The 21,664-nt window shown below is 39.5% G+C and overlaps 1 protein-coding gene across 4 annotated transcripts in view; it reads left to right on the forward strand.

The window, feature by feature from the left end:
• The window catches only part of LOC105212400 (uncharacterized), a 59,847-nt gene extending 42,419 nt beyond the window's left edge, over nt 1-17,428 (forward strand). For all 4 annotated transcript variants that reach the window (XM_029040642.2, XM_054229049.1, XM_029040643.2 and 1 more), the window contains 4 exons: nt 2,425-3,630; nt 5,619-6,172; nt 6,988-7,292; nt 15,200-17,428. In XM_029040642.2, coding sequence (XP_028896475.2) covers nt 2,518-3,630; nt 5,619-6,172; nt 6,988-7,292; nt 15,200-17,109 — 3,882 coding nt within the window. In that variant the 5' untranslated portion in view covers nt 2,425-2,517 and the 3' untranslated portion in view covers nt 17,110-17,428. The remainder of the gene's footprint in view (nt 1-2,424; nt 3,631-5,618; nt 6,173-6,987; nt 7,293-15,199) is intronic.
• Nucleotides 17,429-21,664: the final 4,236 nt, after the last annotated feature.

Genomic DNA, 21,664 nt, shown 5'->3' on the forward strand with positions numbered 1-21,664 from the left:
CAATCGATGCTTGCAAAGTTATCATATCACAACGAGCACTCCCGTTTCTATGAAAATTGTCAGTTTTTTGTTTGTAAAGAAACAATTCTGACTAGGTCCATTTGGGGCAGGGAATTCTAGATATACATAAATTTATGTTGACTAGTTGGTGATAGAAAAATATATATCTTACTTCTAAGATCCTTTGCTACCAGAAGGCCAGCTTCTTCTCTGCTCTTCCTACGATAGTAGAGCGGCAATTATGGCTTACTGAATGTATGCTCAAAGCGAGTTAAGTAATATCTAAGAAGGGTTATCGCGAGAAACTGCAGAGCTGATCAATTCGCAAGCAAGACCACCCGTGTTCCTATTACACTAGTTCTGGAAGCGAATCGGTCGCCGTTGTCCTCTTAGACTCTGTCACTGAAGCTCTCGATAGTTCGGTAAAGGAGTTCTTCTCGGTTTCGAAATCCTTTTAAGAAATCGGCTGAACTACTTGCTCTTAAAAAGGCTCACTACTCCGCAATAGTGGAGTATTCCCTGGACAATACGGACTAGACATACAAGCGATGAGGTTAGGAATCCTGTAGGACGCAAACTGCCACAGCTCTTCTACTATCCAGTGTTCGCAAGACTGAGGTTGTAACATTTCGGTAACTATACCTTAAACAAATCGAATTAGACATAAAATTTGAATTGTGCTCAAAGCAATTCGTCAATTCGAGCAACTTTTTGCAGCATATAGGAGGGTTTTGAGCTCTTACTCAGTTTTGAGCTCTTTTGAGCCTCAAAAGCCAAACAGAAGAGCAAAACCTATTGACTCTTAGTTTCATTGTTTAACTCAATATGTTTTACTTATTAGTGCTCTCAATAAATATAAAACAATAAAATTGTCTCCATATAAAGATATGAGTTGTGAATTGCTCCATACTTGTTTTAGCTACTCAATTTCAAATTATACAGCCATAAGCAGAAAAATAGCAACACATTCAAATAACTTTCCACCTAAATAAATCAGTTTCTGTTCAGAATGGCACATCAATCAATTCGAATGAATTTTATTATTAATGGGACACTAGAATATCACTGATTCACAGAAGATGTCTTCACATTACGTATTTAAGTATTATACTCTCGTTTATGACAAGCTCAATAGATGGAAGCTCAATAGCAATGAGAAAGCACCAGCTCTATTATGCACTGATATTTTAGTACATCGTCAACACAAGAAATCACTAACCAATTTGAATTTTCCCTAGAATGATACTTTTAACGACAGAGCCAATCAATTTTACACCCACACCAACAACAATAACAAAAGACACCTACACATTATGACAATATAAATTTGTATGCAATTTATTTGTATATGATACAATTCAATATCTGCTCATGGATGTGTGTGCTTTCCTGTAACAAGCTGCGACTACAATAACAACACCAACTGCAGCAGCCATTAATCGGATTTGCTATTGTTGGTTATTTGGTTGGTGAGCTCCGTCGCGCGTTTGCCGGTAATTGGTTGTATCGCTGGTGTTTGTGTGTCTCTGTGTGTATGTGGGTGCAATGTGTAAGCGGCTGTTCATGCTCTCAATACACTAATCAAATCAGACATCACATCATTTGGCCGTTCATGCTCACATTTCTAGTTAATACGCCAAAATAAATCAATTCATGCGAACGCCTCCGACTTTTTTCCACTTTTTTGTTATGCAGTATATTCACTAGGCGATTTATGAAGCCCTCAATGTTTGTGAGGCCATATAAAGGGTTATACGGTTGGCAGTTTTACAGAAATTACAAACTTTAGTTTAAATGTTCCATAAATGTCAGTCTTTGAACTATACTGACATAGTTGGGTTAAGTTAAAACTGGCTGTTCCAGGAGAGACTTACTTACTATTTATTCTAAGGTCTAGGGTTTGTGGTGTGAAAACTTATAGTAGTAATTCCTATATAATTGGAAATTGTGTTCTTTATCGGAGAACATAACGGATTCATCGAGTAAGCGTGTCATAGATGTTACTGGGGAACGTCCAACTGCGTTTCGTTAATATGAGTAGTTCCAAAAATCTCTATAAGTTTTATGCTTGACGCTTGTGAATGAATGAATCTCAACATACTTGTTTTTCTGTCCTTAAAAGACGAAATCTTTCTGAGCAGTTCAGTCTTTACCCATATTACCAACTTGGAGACCTCGTCCGACTTTAAAATCTAACTTCGTATTGGAGATATTCGACTGTCTTTGCTGTAATTCATTCCTCTTAGAAAGAGTTAGGTACATATAGGTGTTCAATATGGATCCTGATAAAATTATTACTTTTCCAACTCGACGGTACTATTGAAGAACCCTTTATATATTTTTTTATGTGAGTTGATATATTCATTGTTGTATCGCTTTTGTAATTCATTGCATATTCCTACTCTTCTTCTCCCATATTTTCAGCAAAAATTGTCCGTGCACGGGCAGGCAGTCGGCAAGCAATCAGACAGTTAGGCCAGCAGGAGCAAGCGTCGAGCGACGGTGGCGACAGCTACGATGACAGCGACCATGGCGGCCAAAGATACAAATCAATTGACGCGGACCAACGCCAACCTCATCGGCACCAACATCAACGGTCACCACCCAATCAGGCGGCAGCCATTTCGCCCGCAGCCGTCAGCACTGGTGAATACAATACCAACGACAGCAACAGCAACAGCATTGCAAACAACGATGGGCAGAGCGATAAATATTGGTTTTGCCGACTACACACACGCGCACCACGCGCCCCAGCATGCGGGCGACGGTGGAATATTGCATGAAAGGGTGCACCAACGTAATGAAGTGGCCACCGGGCCGACCCGCGTTGCCACATGTGTCGATAGCGCTGTTGTTGTTGGCGATGATGATGAGGCCAATGTCGATAGCAATGGCAACGTATTCACTCGTAGAGATAGAGTCGCCGCCACGGCTGCTGTTGCTGCTGTTGCTGCCGCTGTTGGCGATGTTAATTTTCCCGTTGACACGCGCACAGGTGTGACGACGACGGGCGGCATTACGAGTATGCTGAACGCTGTGGACGTTGATGTTGACGATGATGAGAGCGACTCGTTCGGTTCAATGGAGACGCTGTCCGACAATGTGGCTGTTTGGGTGGACGGTGAGAAGCACTGGGTGGCGGGTGTGGACGCGAATACGACGTGTGCGGATTTGATTGGCGCGTTGCTCAATTATCAAAACGCACAGCAATTGCAGGAAAAACACTACCAGCAACAACAACAGCAGCCACAACAGCATATGTTTAATGTCAACAGCGGCAAACACAACAACACCAACAACAATATGATGGGCACTACCAGCATCAGCGATGGCACGGCAAATACAGCCATCAATCAATCAACGTTAATAAAAACATCAACGCATACCAAAGAAAATTGCGATCCATTGCTCGCTGCGAGCGATGAATTGACTATTGGCGGCTGCCTTCCCATGGCGCTAACGGTGCCGGCCAACAGTGGTGGTGGCGCACTACCTCTGTGTGGCAACCGGCTGATGCATGCCACTGAGTACGTCATTGTCAAGCAGCATCGTCACTGTGAAGAATACTTGGATGGCAACGCGAAGGTATTCGATGTGATGCCGTTGCAGGAGGGCCCCTCAAGAAAGGAGGTAAGTGCTGTCATGTCAGCATAGCAATATGCGTGTTGCATAGTTAGATAATTGTGGTGGACTTACTCGTATTTTAGCTGTGAGTTTGGCATATTTTAAATAAATTGTCGGTTAGCGTCTAGTTCTATACTTTTTATTGGGTAAATTGTTGATCATTATATGATCGTTAATCATGATATGAAATGGATCTTTATCGCTCTTGGCTTAGATATCGGTTGTGGATTGTTGATCCTGTTTTTGGTTCCTCTGTATTTTTGTAAAACCAAGAGGTGTTTTTAGTTTGGGAACAATCCCGAAGAGACTCTCTGGCTCTTTGCCATTCAGAATGGTACTATATAGTGTCGAGAATATCCCCACTTTACTGAAGTAGGAGCCAAATTAAGCATCAAAGGTGAGGGTTACAATTAAATTATTAGTGAATTCTTGTCCCTCCTCACCAAAATTTATCGCCTGAGTGCTAAATGTTTCTGCCAAGACAATGTATCTCGACATAAAGCTCGCGAACCTAATTTATTAAGATGGAATTTGGTTCAACAAGTCACAAGGGTCTGCAAATTACACATCCCAGACAACTTACCTCACTCAATCCTTTTAAAAATGTGTCAAATTCCGAAGCCTTTAATATATATGACTTCAAAATACACTTCCAACATTTCCTTTGTAGTGTCAAATTGCTTTTTGCTTTTCAAATACACACATTCAACCTTCACCCACGCCCCCTGCGCTTCACTTGCTGACTCTGGGTCGAGAACAATGAAGTGTTGCAGTGATATACTCACCAATAAATCGGTTTGAATTTGGCAAATTGTTGTCGATTTTCCAGCGCCAACGTCGACGAGCTGTTGGTAACAGTTACGGGCAAACGGAAACAACAGCGGCAAGGACCGTCGTTGGCGTGATGGGAGAGGCTTTCGCAGCAAAAACGTCGGCTACACACAATGGCTTGCGAAAACAGCAATGCGTTGTAGCTGTCGGACGAGCAAACAAGTCACGCAATGCCTACTCAACGACCTACGACAACAAAAACAACAGTTGTTGTTGCTTAATAGCCTAACTACCGATTGGCCTAAGGCAGGTACCACAACTGATGAGGTTGCTTGCCATTGAAGTGAAGGCAGAAAAATGTCGAATTACCCGCGGCGATTGAGGCATAGACGGGCGGCAGGAAGAAGGGAAGACGGTAAGGCATGGCAGGCAGCACAGAATATTCGTATGTACTTAGCATTTCCTTGATTGTTGCGAGCAGCCTTTTTGTTGCTGTCAGGATGTTGAAAATTTTTTAAATCGTTCGCACAACTCACTATTCACCATTCACCATTCACATTTCATTTCACACTTTTCTCGTTGGCATTTTTGCGAAATGTTCAACTTTTGTGTTCAGAAAGTTTGTTTGGAAATTTCCTGCGGCAACAACAACTCTTGACGAGCGAGCGAGCCTTGTTTTATGTGTGCATACACCTACTTATGGTTATTGTTATTGCTACTGCTGCTGCTGCTTCTGCCCGTTTGTCGGTGAGCGCAATTTGCGATTTGTAAGACATGCAATTCGCTTTTAGTGTTAAGTGTTGAGTCACGCAAAATTTTTACTTTTCACTTTCGCAAGAAACCATGCAATTTCTCAAAGCCAATATTTCCGTTCCACTTTCTTTATTTCTTGCATGACAACGAAAAAAAATTCCACTAACGAAAAACAACAACAACAACATGACGATAATGCAACGCAACCACAACAACAACTACAAATGAACTGCATGCACGCACGCACGCACGAACGCACTCTGGCATGGTTGTATCCCGCCCTCTGGCCTGGACTCCGCGCCAAAATCCACCATCACCGCCGTTAAACACTCACCTCAACTGCAACTACCGTACATGACCACACTCTAACGGCGACCTCATCACTGACGAACACGACCTCTTTCAACCAAACGACCAACCGAACAATCGAACAACCGTACAACCAACCAACCATCCATTTAATCCACCAGTGCGAATTGCTATTGCGTCGCCTTACTGCCGCCAACAGCAACAACACGAACAACTGCAATGGTAATGGCAACGGCAACAATGGCACTTTCACTGCATTACCTAATGCGCTGCACCGCGCCAGCTCACCGTCCCTCAATCTCAACACACAGGTCTCTTCGCTGCTGTCCACGGACAAGGATAGTGGCATGGGCAGTCCGGTGGGGAGTTCCCGTAGCGCACGGTTACGTCGCCGCAAATACAAATCAGCCGCTACGGTGAGTTGGTTGGCACAGGCGAACACGTTGCATCCGCGCGTCTCTCAGCGGGCTGTAGCCGCTTTCAGTGGACTCGGCAACGCGCTGACCAACGCACAGGCGAATAATGGTGGTGGGAGCAAGCACATCGCCGTCATCGACTGTGGAATGGGCGAGGATGATGATGCGGCCGCGGACGCGTTGGCTGGTTTAGGCGGAGGCGGCGATGGAGGTGGAGAAGGCGTGAGTGCAAATGAGCGGCTACTGAAAATTATTCTAGCACAGGACGAAACCATTCATCGACAGTTGGCCCTTTTAAGGTAAGCTGATGTAACAAGCGTTGAACAGTTACTTCGGAAAGTGTGCAGGGGAAATTGAAAAAAAAAATTTAGAGAAAGTCCAGTTTATCAGAGATTTTTCGATACTAATCGCGTCCTAAATTAAATATTTACAATAGTAACGAAGAATATCAAGCCGAGGTAACTTAAATGATGAAAGAATTTAAACAAGAGAATCATTTATTTTGATTTATAATTGAGAAAATAATTAATGTGCCTGAAAGGAAAACGATCCCAAGAAGGTAGTTACTCAAAGATATCTTCTCAAATTGAAAACAAAAATTCTCAAATTGCCGGTGATTACCAACTGTGGTGAATTCTTTATCAAACTGATGGAATCAGACTTTCGTAAGACCACTGTAGATCACTTAATTTTTTAGAAAATATAAACCACTCATGACCGAATAAACTCACATTCAAAATCGATAGTCAAATATGGTTCTTGACGTTATACAGAGAGAGTTCCAAAGTTCCAAGAGAACTATGATAGCGTGATCTCTTTAATGAAAATATGATATAGCAGTGGTTTTATTAAAACTCATTTGAAACAAGAGGTTATTATGGACCCTCAGTTTTTTTATAAAAATATTAGTGAACATTTTTCCTGCACAATTTTATTAGTAACTGTAGTCACTATATGTAATAGCTATTAAACGCAATTTTGTATGCTGTTGCATATTTTGTTTACTTTATGCCTTGTTTACTCATTCACTTTTTTTTTCTCCATACACTACATCGCGCTGTTCGATTTGCACTCGCTAAAAACACACACTCGAACTTGGTTCACACACACACAGAGAAAAAGAGCGACAAATTTCGAAAATTGAAGAGGAGAAGCATCGCGTCCGCGAGCGTGAGCTGGGTAAAAATTACCTACTCGAAACGTACCTGAATGGCCTGGACGAGGCGCACGGCGAACCCGATTTGGAGACGTGCACCGATGTGGCATTGGCCGATAGTCCGCTTAATGAATTCAATGATGTCCGTGTTGCTGATACTGGTCTTGTTCATTACGTCGATGGCGTTGGCGTTGGCGTTGGCGGTGGCGCCGCAGATGACGACGATGGCCGTGATGATGATGCTGACGTGGAGATCTATATTGGTAAGTTCGTTTTCGCCCATTTTCTGTTTGTTTTGCTTTTGAAAGTGCGTAGATTTAAGTGCTCAAGTGTCGGTGTGCTGAGGCGAGAATTCATTTGGCTTAAGTTGGTTGACTGGGTATTGTCACTTTTGTGGGAAAGTTGGCGACTGGTTAAATTGTTTGCGGACAAAACCGTGTAAAATGTTTTTATTTGCATGGTAAAAGGTTTCATATCATATACATTTTCATTATTGGAATTAGGTCCTCATGTTAGCTAAAGTTGCCCACCGATAGCCCTTATTTGCGGTTTTGCAATGTCTTTAACAATGAGCCTCGTGATCTCTTGTACTCTTAGTTTTATTAAATATCGATGTACATATATTCGCTAGAGATTGTATATGAGGACAGAGGTTCTAATTTTTATAATATGGACGCTGGAGAAGTTATAAAGCGATTTGGGAACATTCTAGGTGAAAGTATTATATACTAGAGAGGCCATTTCTGCTAAGTTTACATTTCCATATGTTCCAATTTTCCAATTTAAATTTTTACCCATTTTAAACGGTTTAAACGGTTTATGTTGAAAATGCAAAGCAGTTTGTGGGATGTGATATACATATGTATGTATATATATATTTAAACCTTTGAATTGTAACCACTAAAGGCTGTCTAATTGGAGTTAGTACCGCATGGTTTTAAAGAAAAAAAATCTTAAATATTTACCGAAAATATAATTATATCTTCCATTTCTGAAACCCTCACCTCTAGCTATAAAGGCCAACTTCAGGTTCTTTACATTGCTCAAAGTTTGGTTGACCGACTGCCATCTTTATATACATACATAAGTGAGTTCCAACTCATCAGCGGCATGATCCTATATTATAGAAATGTGTCCTATGCCAGCTGGTTGTAAATAGCATTACAGTCAAAGTATGAAAACTTCGAAACAACAGGGTCCGAGTTTCTCTCTCTAATGCGGCCATGAGGTATTATGGGTATCTTTTCCGAGTTTTTATAAGAGCATGCATGACACTAAAATATCATTTATGAAGTGATTTACTTGCACAGCGAAGCCAGACCAATATTCCCTTTCAGTTTATCGTCCGCCATATCCCGGTGCTTTAAATAGTAATGTTATATTTGTAATTCAGCTCACTCTTCACTGCGCCTTACTGGCACCCGATTCTCATTTCACCCATGAGTGGTCATTCCGCGCAGTACAAGCGTTTGTGGCGCCACCATCATTTTTAAAATGAAAACACGTTGCCTGACATTGAGTTATTAAAAAGCCGTTTTTTCTGTCACATGAATGTATTTAAATTAGTGAAGACTTAAATTTGCATTTGCAATGAAATTGTCAAACATAAAGTGCGTCGCGCACACACACTCGCACTCACACACGTGCGCACCGTTGTAGACGTGAAAGAATTCAATGCATAATGTATAATGAATGAATAAAATCGTCGCACTCGCAATACACCAACCGTTGCCGCTCCCGTCCAGCGTTGTCACACTTTTTGCAGCGAAGTGCTTTAGTATTTTCCGTCACCCATTCGCACATTTCACTCACTTAGTGAATGTGAAAAAAAATAAAAAAAAACTTGTGAAACGCTCGTGTGCGAATTTTTTTCTGTCTGGCGCTTAATTTTTTTGCGCTAGCCTTTGGGTGATTTATGAACTTTTTGTGCGCGCTGGGCTGCCAGCTTCCACTGACATTTTTGAGCGCATGTGTGTGAGTGTTTGTTTGTTTTTGTTATTGTAAAATGCTTAACACGCATGAATATGCACACCTGCGAAAGTTATTATAGAGATATTTGCATTATTCTTACGCGCGCACTTAAATACTTTCATATAAATATATATGTACATATATTTGTGTATATGTGTCGCCGCTTATCAGTAGCAGTGAGGTACGAGCCCTAAAAGCTTTGTATTTGCATATGTATGGATTGACGTTATTTTTTTCCGACGATCACTGTGGCAACTTCAAATAGGTTTCAATAAATACAAAAGCAGCGAAAAATCAGCCACTCAAATAATAAAAGTTTGTTCTTTGTTGAGTATGCGAGTATCAAGTGAATAATAAATTATTTGTTTTTATTTGATTTTCATTGGTTGGCTGTTGAATATCCATTTTCGTAAACCCTTTTCGCTACTGTCGTATATCTCTTGCATTGTTTTCTGGCATAGGTGACTCTTTATTGTTTGACTTTCGTAACACTCACTCACACGCAACCCTATATAATTGGTACTAACATTACGTTCAAGGCTTAGCAAATGCACTTGAATTTGACTCAGACGAACGAAAATAAGTAAGGAAGGGATACGCTCGGGTGTAACCGAACATTTTATACTATCGGAATATATTTAATTTTATTGAGTTAACACACCATTCGTCCCGCATATTTGGCATAAAGTCCAAAACCTACATTTGATCCAAGATTATAAGCTTACTTCATTTTGCAAATATATCTCTCATATCAACCAAAGTCCATCGGAAGTTTGAAAATCCGTATATGGGGTATATGGGAGCTAAATGAAATATTGACCTGATGTTGCCTATTTTTAGCACACTATTCGAAAATACACATCTCCTTTGAATTTCTTTAAAATATCAGACAGATTTACCAATATTTTCATTCAAAAATTAATTACAAGGACTGAGGTATTCACGTTCGATAGCTGAGGTCATGAAAAGGTATAGATCTATTTCAATAATTTTTTAAAGATGCGATGCCACACTTCCAATGCTGTATTAGTGCAAAGTTTTATTCCGATACCTTCATTGATTCATTCTTGGTTAATAGATATATTGAAATGTGAACGAATCAAACGGAGTTCAAAATTTGGTTATATGGGAAATAGGCGTGGCTGTAAACCGATTCCGCTCATTTTTAATATCTAACTGTTAAGAAATTATTATGCACAAAATTTGGTTGAAATTATTCGAGTTCTTTCTGAGATATGGTATCCGACCCCAAAGTGAGCGAGGCCCCTTTGCCATTTTTTATACCAATCTCATTGTGGATATGTAATGAGAAGCTTACATTGATACAAGTGTTATTATTATACTCTCGCAACAAATGTTGCTAAAGAGAGTATTATAGTTTTGTTCACATAACGGTTGTTTGTAGCACCCAAAACTAAACGAGTTAGATATAGGGTTATATATACCAAAGTGATCAGGGTGAAGAGTGGAGTTCAAATCCGAATGTCTGTCTGTCCATCCGTCTGTCCGTCTGTGCAAGCTGTAACTTGAGTAACACATGCCACGCCCACAAAATGGCGAAAACCGAAAACACATAAAGTGCCATAACTAAGCCATAAATAAAGCTATTGAAATAAAATTTGGTATGAAGGATCGCACTATGAAGGGCATATTTGGATGTAATTTTTTTGGGGAAGTGGGCGTGGCCCCGCCCCTTCTAAGTTTTTTGTACATATCTCGCAAACCAATAGAGCTATATAAACCAAACTTTTTGCAATCGTTTTTTTTAGCCACTTCCTAATACAGTTCAAAAATGAAAGAAATCGGATCATAACCACGCCCACCTCCCATACAAAAGTTAGGTTGAAAATTACTAAAAGTGGGTTAACTAACTAACGAAAAACGTCAGAAACACTAAACTTCACATAAGAAATGGCAGATAGAAGCTGCACTCAGATTTTTTTACAAAATGGAAAATGGGCGTGGCGTCGCCAACTTATGGGTCAAAAACCATATCTCAGGAACTACTCGACCGATTTCAATGAAACTTGGTTTGTAATAGTTTCTTTACATCCCAATGATATTTTGTGAAAATAGGCCAAATCGCTTCACAACCACGCATTATTCTTATATACCAGAACTTTGAAGACAATCTGAATCGTTTACTTTACAATATATAAAGTAAGTACTAGTGAAGATATCGATGCAGAACTTTGCACAAATACTATGTTAATAGTGTGGCAGCCCCTTTCTAAAAATAGCCGAAATCGGACCAGAGGTTTTTAAGGCCCCATATATCGAACATGAGGACCTCGGTGTTTCTAACCTAATATTATGGTTTCCAACTTTCAATGGACTTTATACAATATATATGACGAATATGTGGGTCAAATTGTGTATTATATAATATAAAAAATAAAGTTAAATAAATAAATTGCGAGAGTATAAAATGTTCGGTTACACCCGAACTTAGCCCTTCCTTACTTGTTTTTCATTGATTTTTTAGATAGAAGATACTCTCATCATGATCTAAGTACTAATGCTTTTATACCGACCATTTCTTTTTCCGCATTTGTCACCTGTTCCACATAATGTTTTTTTTTCGACCGAGAAAAGTCAATTATCAGATTTGAGAGGTTGTGGAAAAGAAGAACACTGTTGATATTGGAATGAAAACTAGAAGCTAGATTATTAAGATACTCAATAAGTCTTCTGTTGAATAGAACCGACAGACTTAAGATAATACAAAACGGATCTTCATACCATTTTTAAAATAAAGCTAGAGTTTCTGCCTTGGTACGAAAAAACTAAAAATACAAAAATATAGAACTTTTATTTAGGTTCTCATGAGCTGCATGAGAATTTGTGAAATACTCTTTGCTTCTCTTCAGTTAAGTCACCAAAGGTCTATCAATATGCCACATAACCGTGACTTAGTAAAGCTCACATTGGGGACATGAAAACACAACACATTCGTTGGCAGTAAAGACAGCTGTACAGCAAGCCGCGGGACAAATTGTAGCTGAAATGTGAACACCCGTACCAACGAGAGTGTGTCCCAACGCAAACACACACGACCAGATCTACAATAATATGCACGCAAATGGAAGCCAGGATGCAAACGTTGAAATAACATTTGTGGAACCCTCCTCACACAGACGCACACACACACACATGCGCGGCAGCATATGCAAAACAGCAAACGCGCACACCGCAATTCCGCAGCAATGCAAACAAGCTCAATATAAATAGGTAACAACAAAAATGACGTGAGTCGGTGGAGTACAAATAAAAACCGCTAGGACCAACATATATGTATGTATGTATGTATTGCAGCATATTGTGCGTTCTAATATGCTGTCAATGTGTGTACCGGGAAAGCCGTTTGTTAGGTGCGGGCGAAGCCAGGGAGGTATTTGTATGCCAACAGAAGTTGTACGTATAGCAATAGCAAATCATTTTAATAAACTCCCGAAATACTGAAATTTTAATATAAAACGTAACGATGCGTACGTGACGCATATACACTCTCATACAGACTATTGCCAAAAAAGAAGTTGGCAGCGTGGGCTGGCGCGCAATGTGGTTTAAGCGATGCGAGGGGCGTGCCGTTGCAAGTGTGTGCACATTAAAACACCAAATGCTGCTTTCAACGCTTTAAAATTAGCAACCGACTGTAGTAAAAATGTGGCGCTCATAGCGTAAGCCACGTAAACGCAAACAAACACACATTAGTATATACACACGCTTGCATTAAAAGTCAATTTAGGGTTTTGGTCTCGTTGGTTAATAAATTACATATACTCGTACACATATAGTTTGATATTTAATTGAGTCGCGAGTCGCTACCGTGTTAACTACATTCACTCGCTTTGGTTAGCGTGCTAGTTTAATTGCGAAATAAGAGAGTGTAATGTTCATTGAAGAGGATGCTCATGGCTACATATAAACCAGGTGCAAGTCTAAGTTCATTGTTTAATTTAATAAAATCTGGCAATTTGAGGATACTATATGGAAAGTATGGAGGGATGATCTGGAATTCTGACTTAAACAGTATTTTGACCAATCGGACCAACCAAGAGAAACGGGGCATCTTGTTTTATGTTATCCTTTATATAACAATCTTTTACTTCTTCGGGACTGTGAAAAATATTATTGATGCCTCGTGCTCCTGACAGTACCAGCAATTTCACTTCAATTCAAGTCTATTCGCTTCTGAGCTTTAAGGTTTCTTTGGTAGCTACTGTTAGATCATAAGACTCATCATACATTTGGACGCTGACCATGTGGAGGCAAATATATTATTGACCAACACTTAAGACCTTAAAGCCTGTAGCTATTTGCCTACATGGCTGGATAGAAGCTTAAGGCAGTAGTCTGCTTTAGAAGCCGAAAAAAAGCGTTTTTTTAGCAATTTTTTTGAAAGGGAAGGAAATGATTGCGGTAAACGGAATTTTAAGACGATAGTGTACTATATTTAAGGCTTAAAACCCCATATTTATTATTAAAAAATATTGAAATTTTTTCAAAGTTGTAAGTATTTTTCTGGAGCGCGTGGAGTCTGCACTTGTAAATCGGTGCCGGTGATGGAGGTCGTGTGATGCATCTGAAATAGCCGAACCATTTTTTTTTTTTAATTTTTATAAGTTTCTTTTCTGTATGAACCAAAAAAATACCGAAGAAGTTATAAAATTCCAAATTTTTTCGAAGTTTGAAAAAAAATTCACTTTTTTAAGAAAAAAAAATTGACTTTATGTTGCAAAACAAGTAGTTTAAATAATACTTTTGTCCAACTTTTTTAGTTCAAATATAAGATAATTTAATACTGAAGCTTTGGTTTTTTTCGATCGGACTTATATTCTTTTTGCTATCGCCGGCACCATTTTCTAACACTTGTAAAAATGAAAACTCGAGAAAACGCGCTTTAAAGTCTGCCTGAGTATTCGCACCTGTTCGACGCTCGGCCACTAAAACTGCTCTAGCTTCGAAAATGTGTCGAATTGGCCTATGGAATTTCAAAGATATATTCTTGGATAGTCTTGGAAGAGATTTAAAACAAAACAAAAAAATCGATTTTTTTAAGCTTGTAAAGCAGACTACTTTACCTTAATATAAAAGTTTGAAGTGATTCTCCCGCCTGAAAGCTCTGCCTAAACTCATTTCAGATAGCATGAGATCAGAAATTGTTTTGTAAAACAGAAACTGTCTGATTTGAATTTTAGCATGGCCTCAATTAATATTTTTCTCTACTTAAAATTAAAGTTCGAAAGTTCGTTATGCTCATTTGACTATGAAATTAGTAATCAAACGTTTAAATTGTATAAAAATTCGAAATTGACAACTGATTGGTAATTAAAAAAAGTAAATGTAAAAACAGTTTTTAAAGGTTTTAATTTATTTATTTGTCACTTTAGCGGGGTGTCCTTTATCATTTTTTATCGAATCACTTTAACATTTCAGTTCATAAAAACTAAAACACAAATCCATTCATGTACATATTTACAACAAATAAATCCCATTTTCCCGCTTTTTCTGCAAAGCAACAACTTTTTTTATTGCTTTTGAACACTTTCAATATGGCGCTCCATGTGGTTAGCGGCAATGCAGGAGGAAAAAATTTGACACCGCAAAAAATTACACGTACGAGTAAACACAACCTTTCCAGGTTGCGGGCATTTATTTGCATACGATTCGGATTCTGTGTGTGTTTATTGTAATTACAAGTAATAAAACCAATACAACTGACTTACGGTACACACACAAACAAAATCGCTCAGGTGTAAACTTGCATGTAAACAAGGGTAACACAGTGAACCAGCTGAAAGCACTTAGGGACTTTTACGTTTTATAGTTGAAGGATATCAGTAACGTTTTCAGCTAACAATTGATTGTTCTCTCATATTTTGGGAATAGAATCCACCCAAATCCTCTATACTTGAACGCATTTGGCAAAAATATCTGTAAAAGTTTTTAGAGACATTAGCAATGGCCAAAAATTTTCGTATCTTCGCATATCACATCCTTTTCAAATCATAAGTTTTTCCGTATACTGGGTAATACCGTTACTTTAGCAATATTTTGGTTTACATGTCATACATATAGGAATACATAATTATATTTACGCAGTCTCATTAAAGTTCTTCTTGTATACTTTCCCGATTTCATTTTCGTTAAAGTAATTTCACTTCTTGTTTTTTGTTTTTGCTTTTCTTGCACACAGACGAACCGTTTCAGCGAACAACGGGAGTAACAACAAAAGCAACGAAAAAGGATATTGGCACATCAAAAGTGAGGGACTTCAATTTGGATGCACGACACTCGAAGAAATTAAAGGGCGATTTCAGTGGAGCTGGTGGAGGAGGCGGAGCGGGTGTTGTAACAGGCGAAACAAATAAGCAGCAAGACAATGAAAAGGACGTGGAAGCACAACTCGTGTGGCTGGAGAAGATCTACGCGCTCAACAAGCAGCTGCAGCGCGAGGAGGAGATGCTGCTGAAGTTGCATGCGAAGATACGGAAACATCAAGTGAAACGTGCCTACCAAACCAAACGTGAAGTGTTGCAACAAATTGAGAAATTGGACGCCGAGTTGACGTTGCAATGTTGTGACATCCGCGCCGTGGAGAGCAAATTGCACTCGTCCAACGAGCAGCTAAAACAGAAGCTGGGCGTCTTGGAGCGACTGAGTCAGGAGTTTCTGCAGACGATGGAGACGCCGGCGGCGGCGAGCGATGCGGCTGACGAGACGGTAGCGGTTGCTAATCGAATGCCAGATGTAATTAACAGTGACGAGCGCAATCTTGCAACAATGTTGCCTGCCACGGAGGTGGCAAGAACGAGGGAGTTGCACGATGCTGCTGTGTCGTTGCAGGCGAAACAGACGACAGAACAGTTAGCGGCGCAAGAAAGTTGCCAGCTACAGCAATGTGTTGGCACGCAAGAAGCTGTGTGGCAGTTGCAAAAGGAAAGCGTGGACTTGCCACAAACAATGCACGCAACTGCCGCTCAGAGTAATAAAATTAAGGAATTGTGTGAACTAACGCAAACAAATACCAACACAACAACAACTCATATGCAATCAGCTGCAGAAAATTCAATAGCAACAACAACAACGAGGCATGCAACAACGCTGGCAACAAAACTGACAGCGACAAGCTGTACCACATCATCGTCAGCGTTATCGTCAACCGCACAAACGACGGCCGCAACAACAACAACACCAACGGCACTCTCAGATGCAACAACACAGGCAGAGTCAGCCGTATTTGCGTGCAACATGTCAGCCGCATCGCCGGCGGATGAAAAGCAAGCCACAGCACTACATCTTCTTCAGCCACAGCATCTGCAACAACAACAGCAGCAGCATCATCAGCAGCAGCAGCAACCACAACCGCAGCAAAAACAATTACCAGCGGCGTCTGAAGACGACAATAACTCACATCAATGTGTCGCCGCTGATGACTTGCTCGTCGATGCTGTGGCAGCCGTCGGCGGCGTGGCACTTCCGCAAAGCAATTATCCAATTAGTTGCATTAATCAAGCGGCCATACATGCCACCAGTAAGCTGCCAACGCATCCGCACAGTGTTGTTGCAGCTGTAAATTTAACAACGCCGGAGCAAGCTCCAATGCCAACAGCCGCCACAGCGGCTGTGCCAGCCGCCTATTTAACATCTTCAGCAACGCAGTCCGCAGGAAATATAACAATTCTCCAACAACAACAGCCAGTGCAGTTATTGCCGCAAAGACAATATTTGAACTACATGAATGGTAGCTGCGTAAGCAACGATACTGCCAACAACAACAACAGCAATACCAACAATAAGAACTTGCTAGCGCCTTCCCATGCCGCCCACACGAAAACGCTGCAGAAACAAATGTTCGGTCCGAAATCTCTCAATCAACGGCAACCATCCGCAGTGCCGCCGCCTAAAACAATACACATCTCAGTGCCAGCGTGGACCACACCTACCGCCCCCACGGCAACGCCCATGCACGGGGGAGCGCACACTGGGTTCAGCATGCCATCATCAATATTAGCACCTCTACGGCCAACGACGCCGACGGCGCTGTCGGCTGCACCTGTGGTTCCTCCGGTTGTGGATATCACACAGTTGGGCACACTGGTCTAAAGATAACGTTGGGTTATACTCGGTTGTTTGCTGGCCATCAAACACACATTTGCGCGCGGCCAGTGGGCAAGGGAACGCGCCTTGAGAAACTCCGCACAGCTGGTGTAGGTTACACGGTGACTACGAAATGCTGCACAGTGTTTTAGATTCGAATAAATAGCAGCTAAATTAGACTGTAGAAAAGTTTTTGAAAAACTATTTTCAATATTTGAGATTATCTTAAAATATCGAACTCGTTATTGCAAAAAAGCTATTAAAATAAAGAATACTTCTTAAATTGGTGTTCCATTTGCTCAAAGATGTAAAATGTCAAGCTAAATTCCAAAAAATCGGAACTAAAAAGTCCAATTGTTTAAGAATTATTAGTCAAAACTTACGCAAGTTCGTTAATATCTGCCCTATTTTAAACCCATGAAGACACATGCTTGTGTGTTCTAGATTTAGCAGCCGGAAGCTACGATTTAGTTCGAAATTCGTGCTTAAGAATATCTTAAAGGATCAATTTTGATCACTTAATCTCATACATTTCGCAGTGATTCAATCCAATGATATAAACGATTGGTTATGATGTGCATCTAGACATTAGCAGAGCAAACTGCGACTGAATATAAACAAGGAAGGAAGGAAGTGTAAAGTCTTCCAGAATTTGAAACCATAGTGGTGTGGATTATTAAGCTTATCGGTTAGTCTCAGTAAACCACTAAATATTGGTTATAAGGTTCTATGGAGTGGCTTATGAGATGAAATACCGACTTTAGAAATCTAAAATCGACGGACTGACTATTTTTACGGAGGTATTATGGATTTTGCCGGACGAAAACATCACTATAACATCATTATAACTCCAATTCCAATAATCAAAAGGACTTTAATATGGGAAAGTAGTATGAACCGGTAAACACTAAAAAGTGTTTCAAGAATGCGTCCATAAAAACCGGTTGCACTTGATTGATTTTAAGGAGAATCATTTTTAGACTCAAATTTATCAGAAATGTCAGAAAATAAAGAAAAAAATTTCTAGGAGAATTTAACTGTTCGGAGATGATCTCAAATCAGTGGGCTTTGACTCTCATAGCCACCTAAGTCAAGCGAGTGAAGAAGACATGCTATTAATGACTTATTTATTTTTGTTATTTTATTCTATTATTTATTATATGAAAGCAGTTGTAATAAAAATTTGTTATATAATAAAAATTATTATTTAAAATAAATCTTAAAAAATAATCGATGTTTGATGCACGCTAAAACACTGTGCCGCACCGTTTATTGTCACACGCTGTTTTCGTATCTTCCTTGTTTCGCCCGCAGCAATGGCAACGCTGGGGAACCACTTATCATTAAACGTTGGGAATTTGCGGCGACGCTTAAGCGGCATTACAACGCATAGATATATGTATATTTAGCTATTAGTGGACTTACGCACAAATATTTGTACATACATACATACCTATAAGCATAAGCACTTGGGCGGCAAGCAGACGTGCCTTCACGTCTTTCGATGCTCGATTTTTAGCAATTTCACCTATTTTCAGCACATTTTTTTTCGCCAACTCTACAAAGTGACCTTACTTGCGTGTCGTTTATGGCACATTTTCATTTACAAACACACACGTACGTATATATATATATATACCTATATATATAAATTGTTATGTAGTAGTTCGATATAAGTATATATTTATTAATAAGTTCGTGCGGGCATTTTTTGTATATTTGCAATTGAGATTTCATTCACAAAGAAATAAAAATAAAGTGTAGTATATATTTACACTTAAGGTGTGTCTCTGTGTGAGTTTACACAACGTTTATGTGCATACATATGTAAGCAAACGTATTATTATGTAATCGTATTTACGAATTCTATTAAATCAAAATGTAAGTACCTGTGTTTTTTTTTTTGTGTTTTATATATATAAATGTAATACTCGTACACACCCATATCCGTTTCCATGAAAAAATTGCGTAGGTTCGTATTTGATAATGCATATGTGTGTGTATGCGTTTGTGGGTGTGTGAGTATGTGAAGCGCTCAGCAACGCGTTTTTGCGTGTTTTTTCTTATTCTATTTTTTTCAAGTGAATATTTGTGGTTATTATGCGCAACAGTCGCAAAAACATGGCAAAATAATATTATTTAATGAATTTAAATGCGACAACACACACACACAAGAACACTTAGCAACACCCACACATACATCGCCACACATTGACACATATAAAATTTTTATATATAAATTTCAGCCTTTGAATATGTACCAAATTGTTGTTAATTAACCAAATAAATTTGATTATATACATATATACATACATATGTACATTTGTGTATGCCATTTGAATGGTCGTCGTGTGGACCAGCATTTAAATGCTGATTTTGTGGTCTCTGTTGTTGTATTTGTTGCTGCATTTATTTGGTTTTAATTTAATTTCCTCCACGCCGCCATTGATATTCTCTATTTGTTTTTGCACACGAAATTCATCGAACAATTATCGCAAAGCAAATGAGTGGATATGCGAATATACTAAATACATACATCCATACACACACATATGTATATACAAAAGCAATATGTCATCACTTTCCACTTTGACGATTGCAATCGCTAGTTTTATTGATTTTCATTATATTTTTGCATTGCTGATTTATTACTCAGCGGCTGACCATGATTGTGCGGTTCGATTGTTGTTGTTGTTCTTTTTGTTTTAGCAATTCTCGCTTTTTAGCCAACTGTCACATTCGCAACAGAGCACACACACACATATAGCTATTTTTATTGCAGCACTACTCCTCCACACCTTCCCGTTTTTCATCGCTTCCTTTCTCTATTTCGCGTACTAGCTCTATTTTCACTGCTTTTCTTCACACACACCCACGAGCATCCACACCCCCTTCTGTCTGATCCTTTGCGGCGCTTTTGTGGTTAATGTCTGCGGTAGCTTTGGTGGATTTGTTGGCATTGTTGGTTTTGTTGTTAGTTGTGTGTGCTCACCAGCGTGCATTAAGTGCTGCTCATCAATTCGTAACATTCCATTGGGGATCACAAAGCATCGCTGCAAATTGTGGGTCCGAATTTGTTTATGCTACCCACACGCGCGCTTGTGTGTGTGTGTGTGTAGTAACTTTGTGTGCGGTTGTTCCGATGGATTAAGCCCGTTTGGTCGTCGGTCGTTTGTCGAATTCTAATGCGGTTAAGTGCGCGCGTGGCTTTGCTGCCAATGGCATGCCAGGCAGGAATAGTGTGTTGAAATTTGATCAAAGGTCCAAGGTATTTTGTGGGGTTTACCAAAAGTATGCCATTTGTTTCAAAGGCTAGTTGTGTGAATGATGAATGGAAATTCTTTAAGTCGACTCCAACTATGGACGGGTCCATGTTGAATGAATGATGAAACTGATCTGATATCTGATTTCCACTTATCAATAATAAGTCTAACCCGATGTCGCGGACTTCTGTACCTATAGATGATCCCAGTCACTTCATGGTTCAAGGATATCTAAAATACTCTGAATGGATCATGCATGAAGAACTCGATGGAATATCTCTTGTATTTTCAGTCCGTCATGGTTTGAGACTCGAGAGAGTTGAGCACTAGATATAACATACAGTCACACACACGTTCGTATTCAGCGTTAAACGCTGATCCTGTTTATCCAAGTCAAGAAATTTAAAGCTTTTGATATTAGCCCCACAGTTTTTGCATATATCCCAAGTTTCGATCTTTGAGTGAGTTCAATTTAAAACAAACTAGTAACTAAATGGCTTTGCCAAAACATTGCCCCACACGTCCGTCAATTCCACACGACCACGCATTCACTTATCCACGAATTTATGTAGCGCTATTGGCACGTTACTTGCACATGAACACATCGTTACTAAAACGTTCGTCGGAGCGTTTACTCGCTGTTCGAATGAAATTAATTCGCCTGCAGTTTACGGTGTTCATTATCGAGCTTTGCATACCGAAATTCATGGTACATCCAGCGCGCAAAGCAGACTGTAATGTTGTGCAGTTCAAGGAGAAATTATTGTCATTCATATGAATAAGGTCTGTGGATATTGCAGTGATGACTCATTTAGCGTAGCCATCCGACATTGTTAATGTGGTTTGTAGGAGATTAATCGGAAATTTCTGGTTTCGCCGATGTCAGCGTTGTGCACAAAACAATTCAAATGAGGACAGTGGCTGGTGATAATCACATTAATATTCATATGAGTGACTGAAAGTGGACACTTTGTGCGAAAGTTAAGGATTGTGACTTATAATGGGTTTTCATGATATTGCTTGTCGTAAGAAGGGATTTTTCTAATAATAGTACAATGGGTTTTTGTTAATACTTAGCTGGAAGAATGCAAACTTCATCAAGGAAAATTTGTTTTCATTCGTAGCCAAGTCTAATGTACGCTTGATAAACACAACCTAACCTAACATAAAATTAGTGAAAGTTGAAAGTTTTTGTATAACATCGGCAGACAATTTTGATTTCTTATATGTATAGATTTTTTGATTAAACATGCCGTTGTGAGGTGGTTTGAATATTTTTTAACTCTCAATTAGTTAGT

The sequence above is a fragment of the Zeugodacus cucurbitae genome, chromosome 4 (genome assembly GCF_028554725.1).
Source record: "Zeugodacus cucurbitae isolate PBARC_wt_2022May chromosome 4, idZeuCucr1.2, whole genome shotgun sequence".
NCBI classification, from domain to species: domain Eukaryota; kingdom Metazoa; phylum Arthropoda; class Insecta; order Diptera; family Tephritidae; genus Zeugodacus; species Zeugodacus cucurbitae.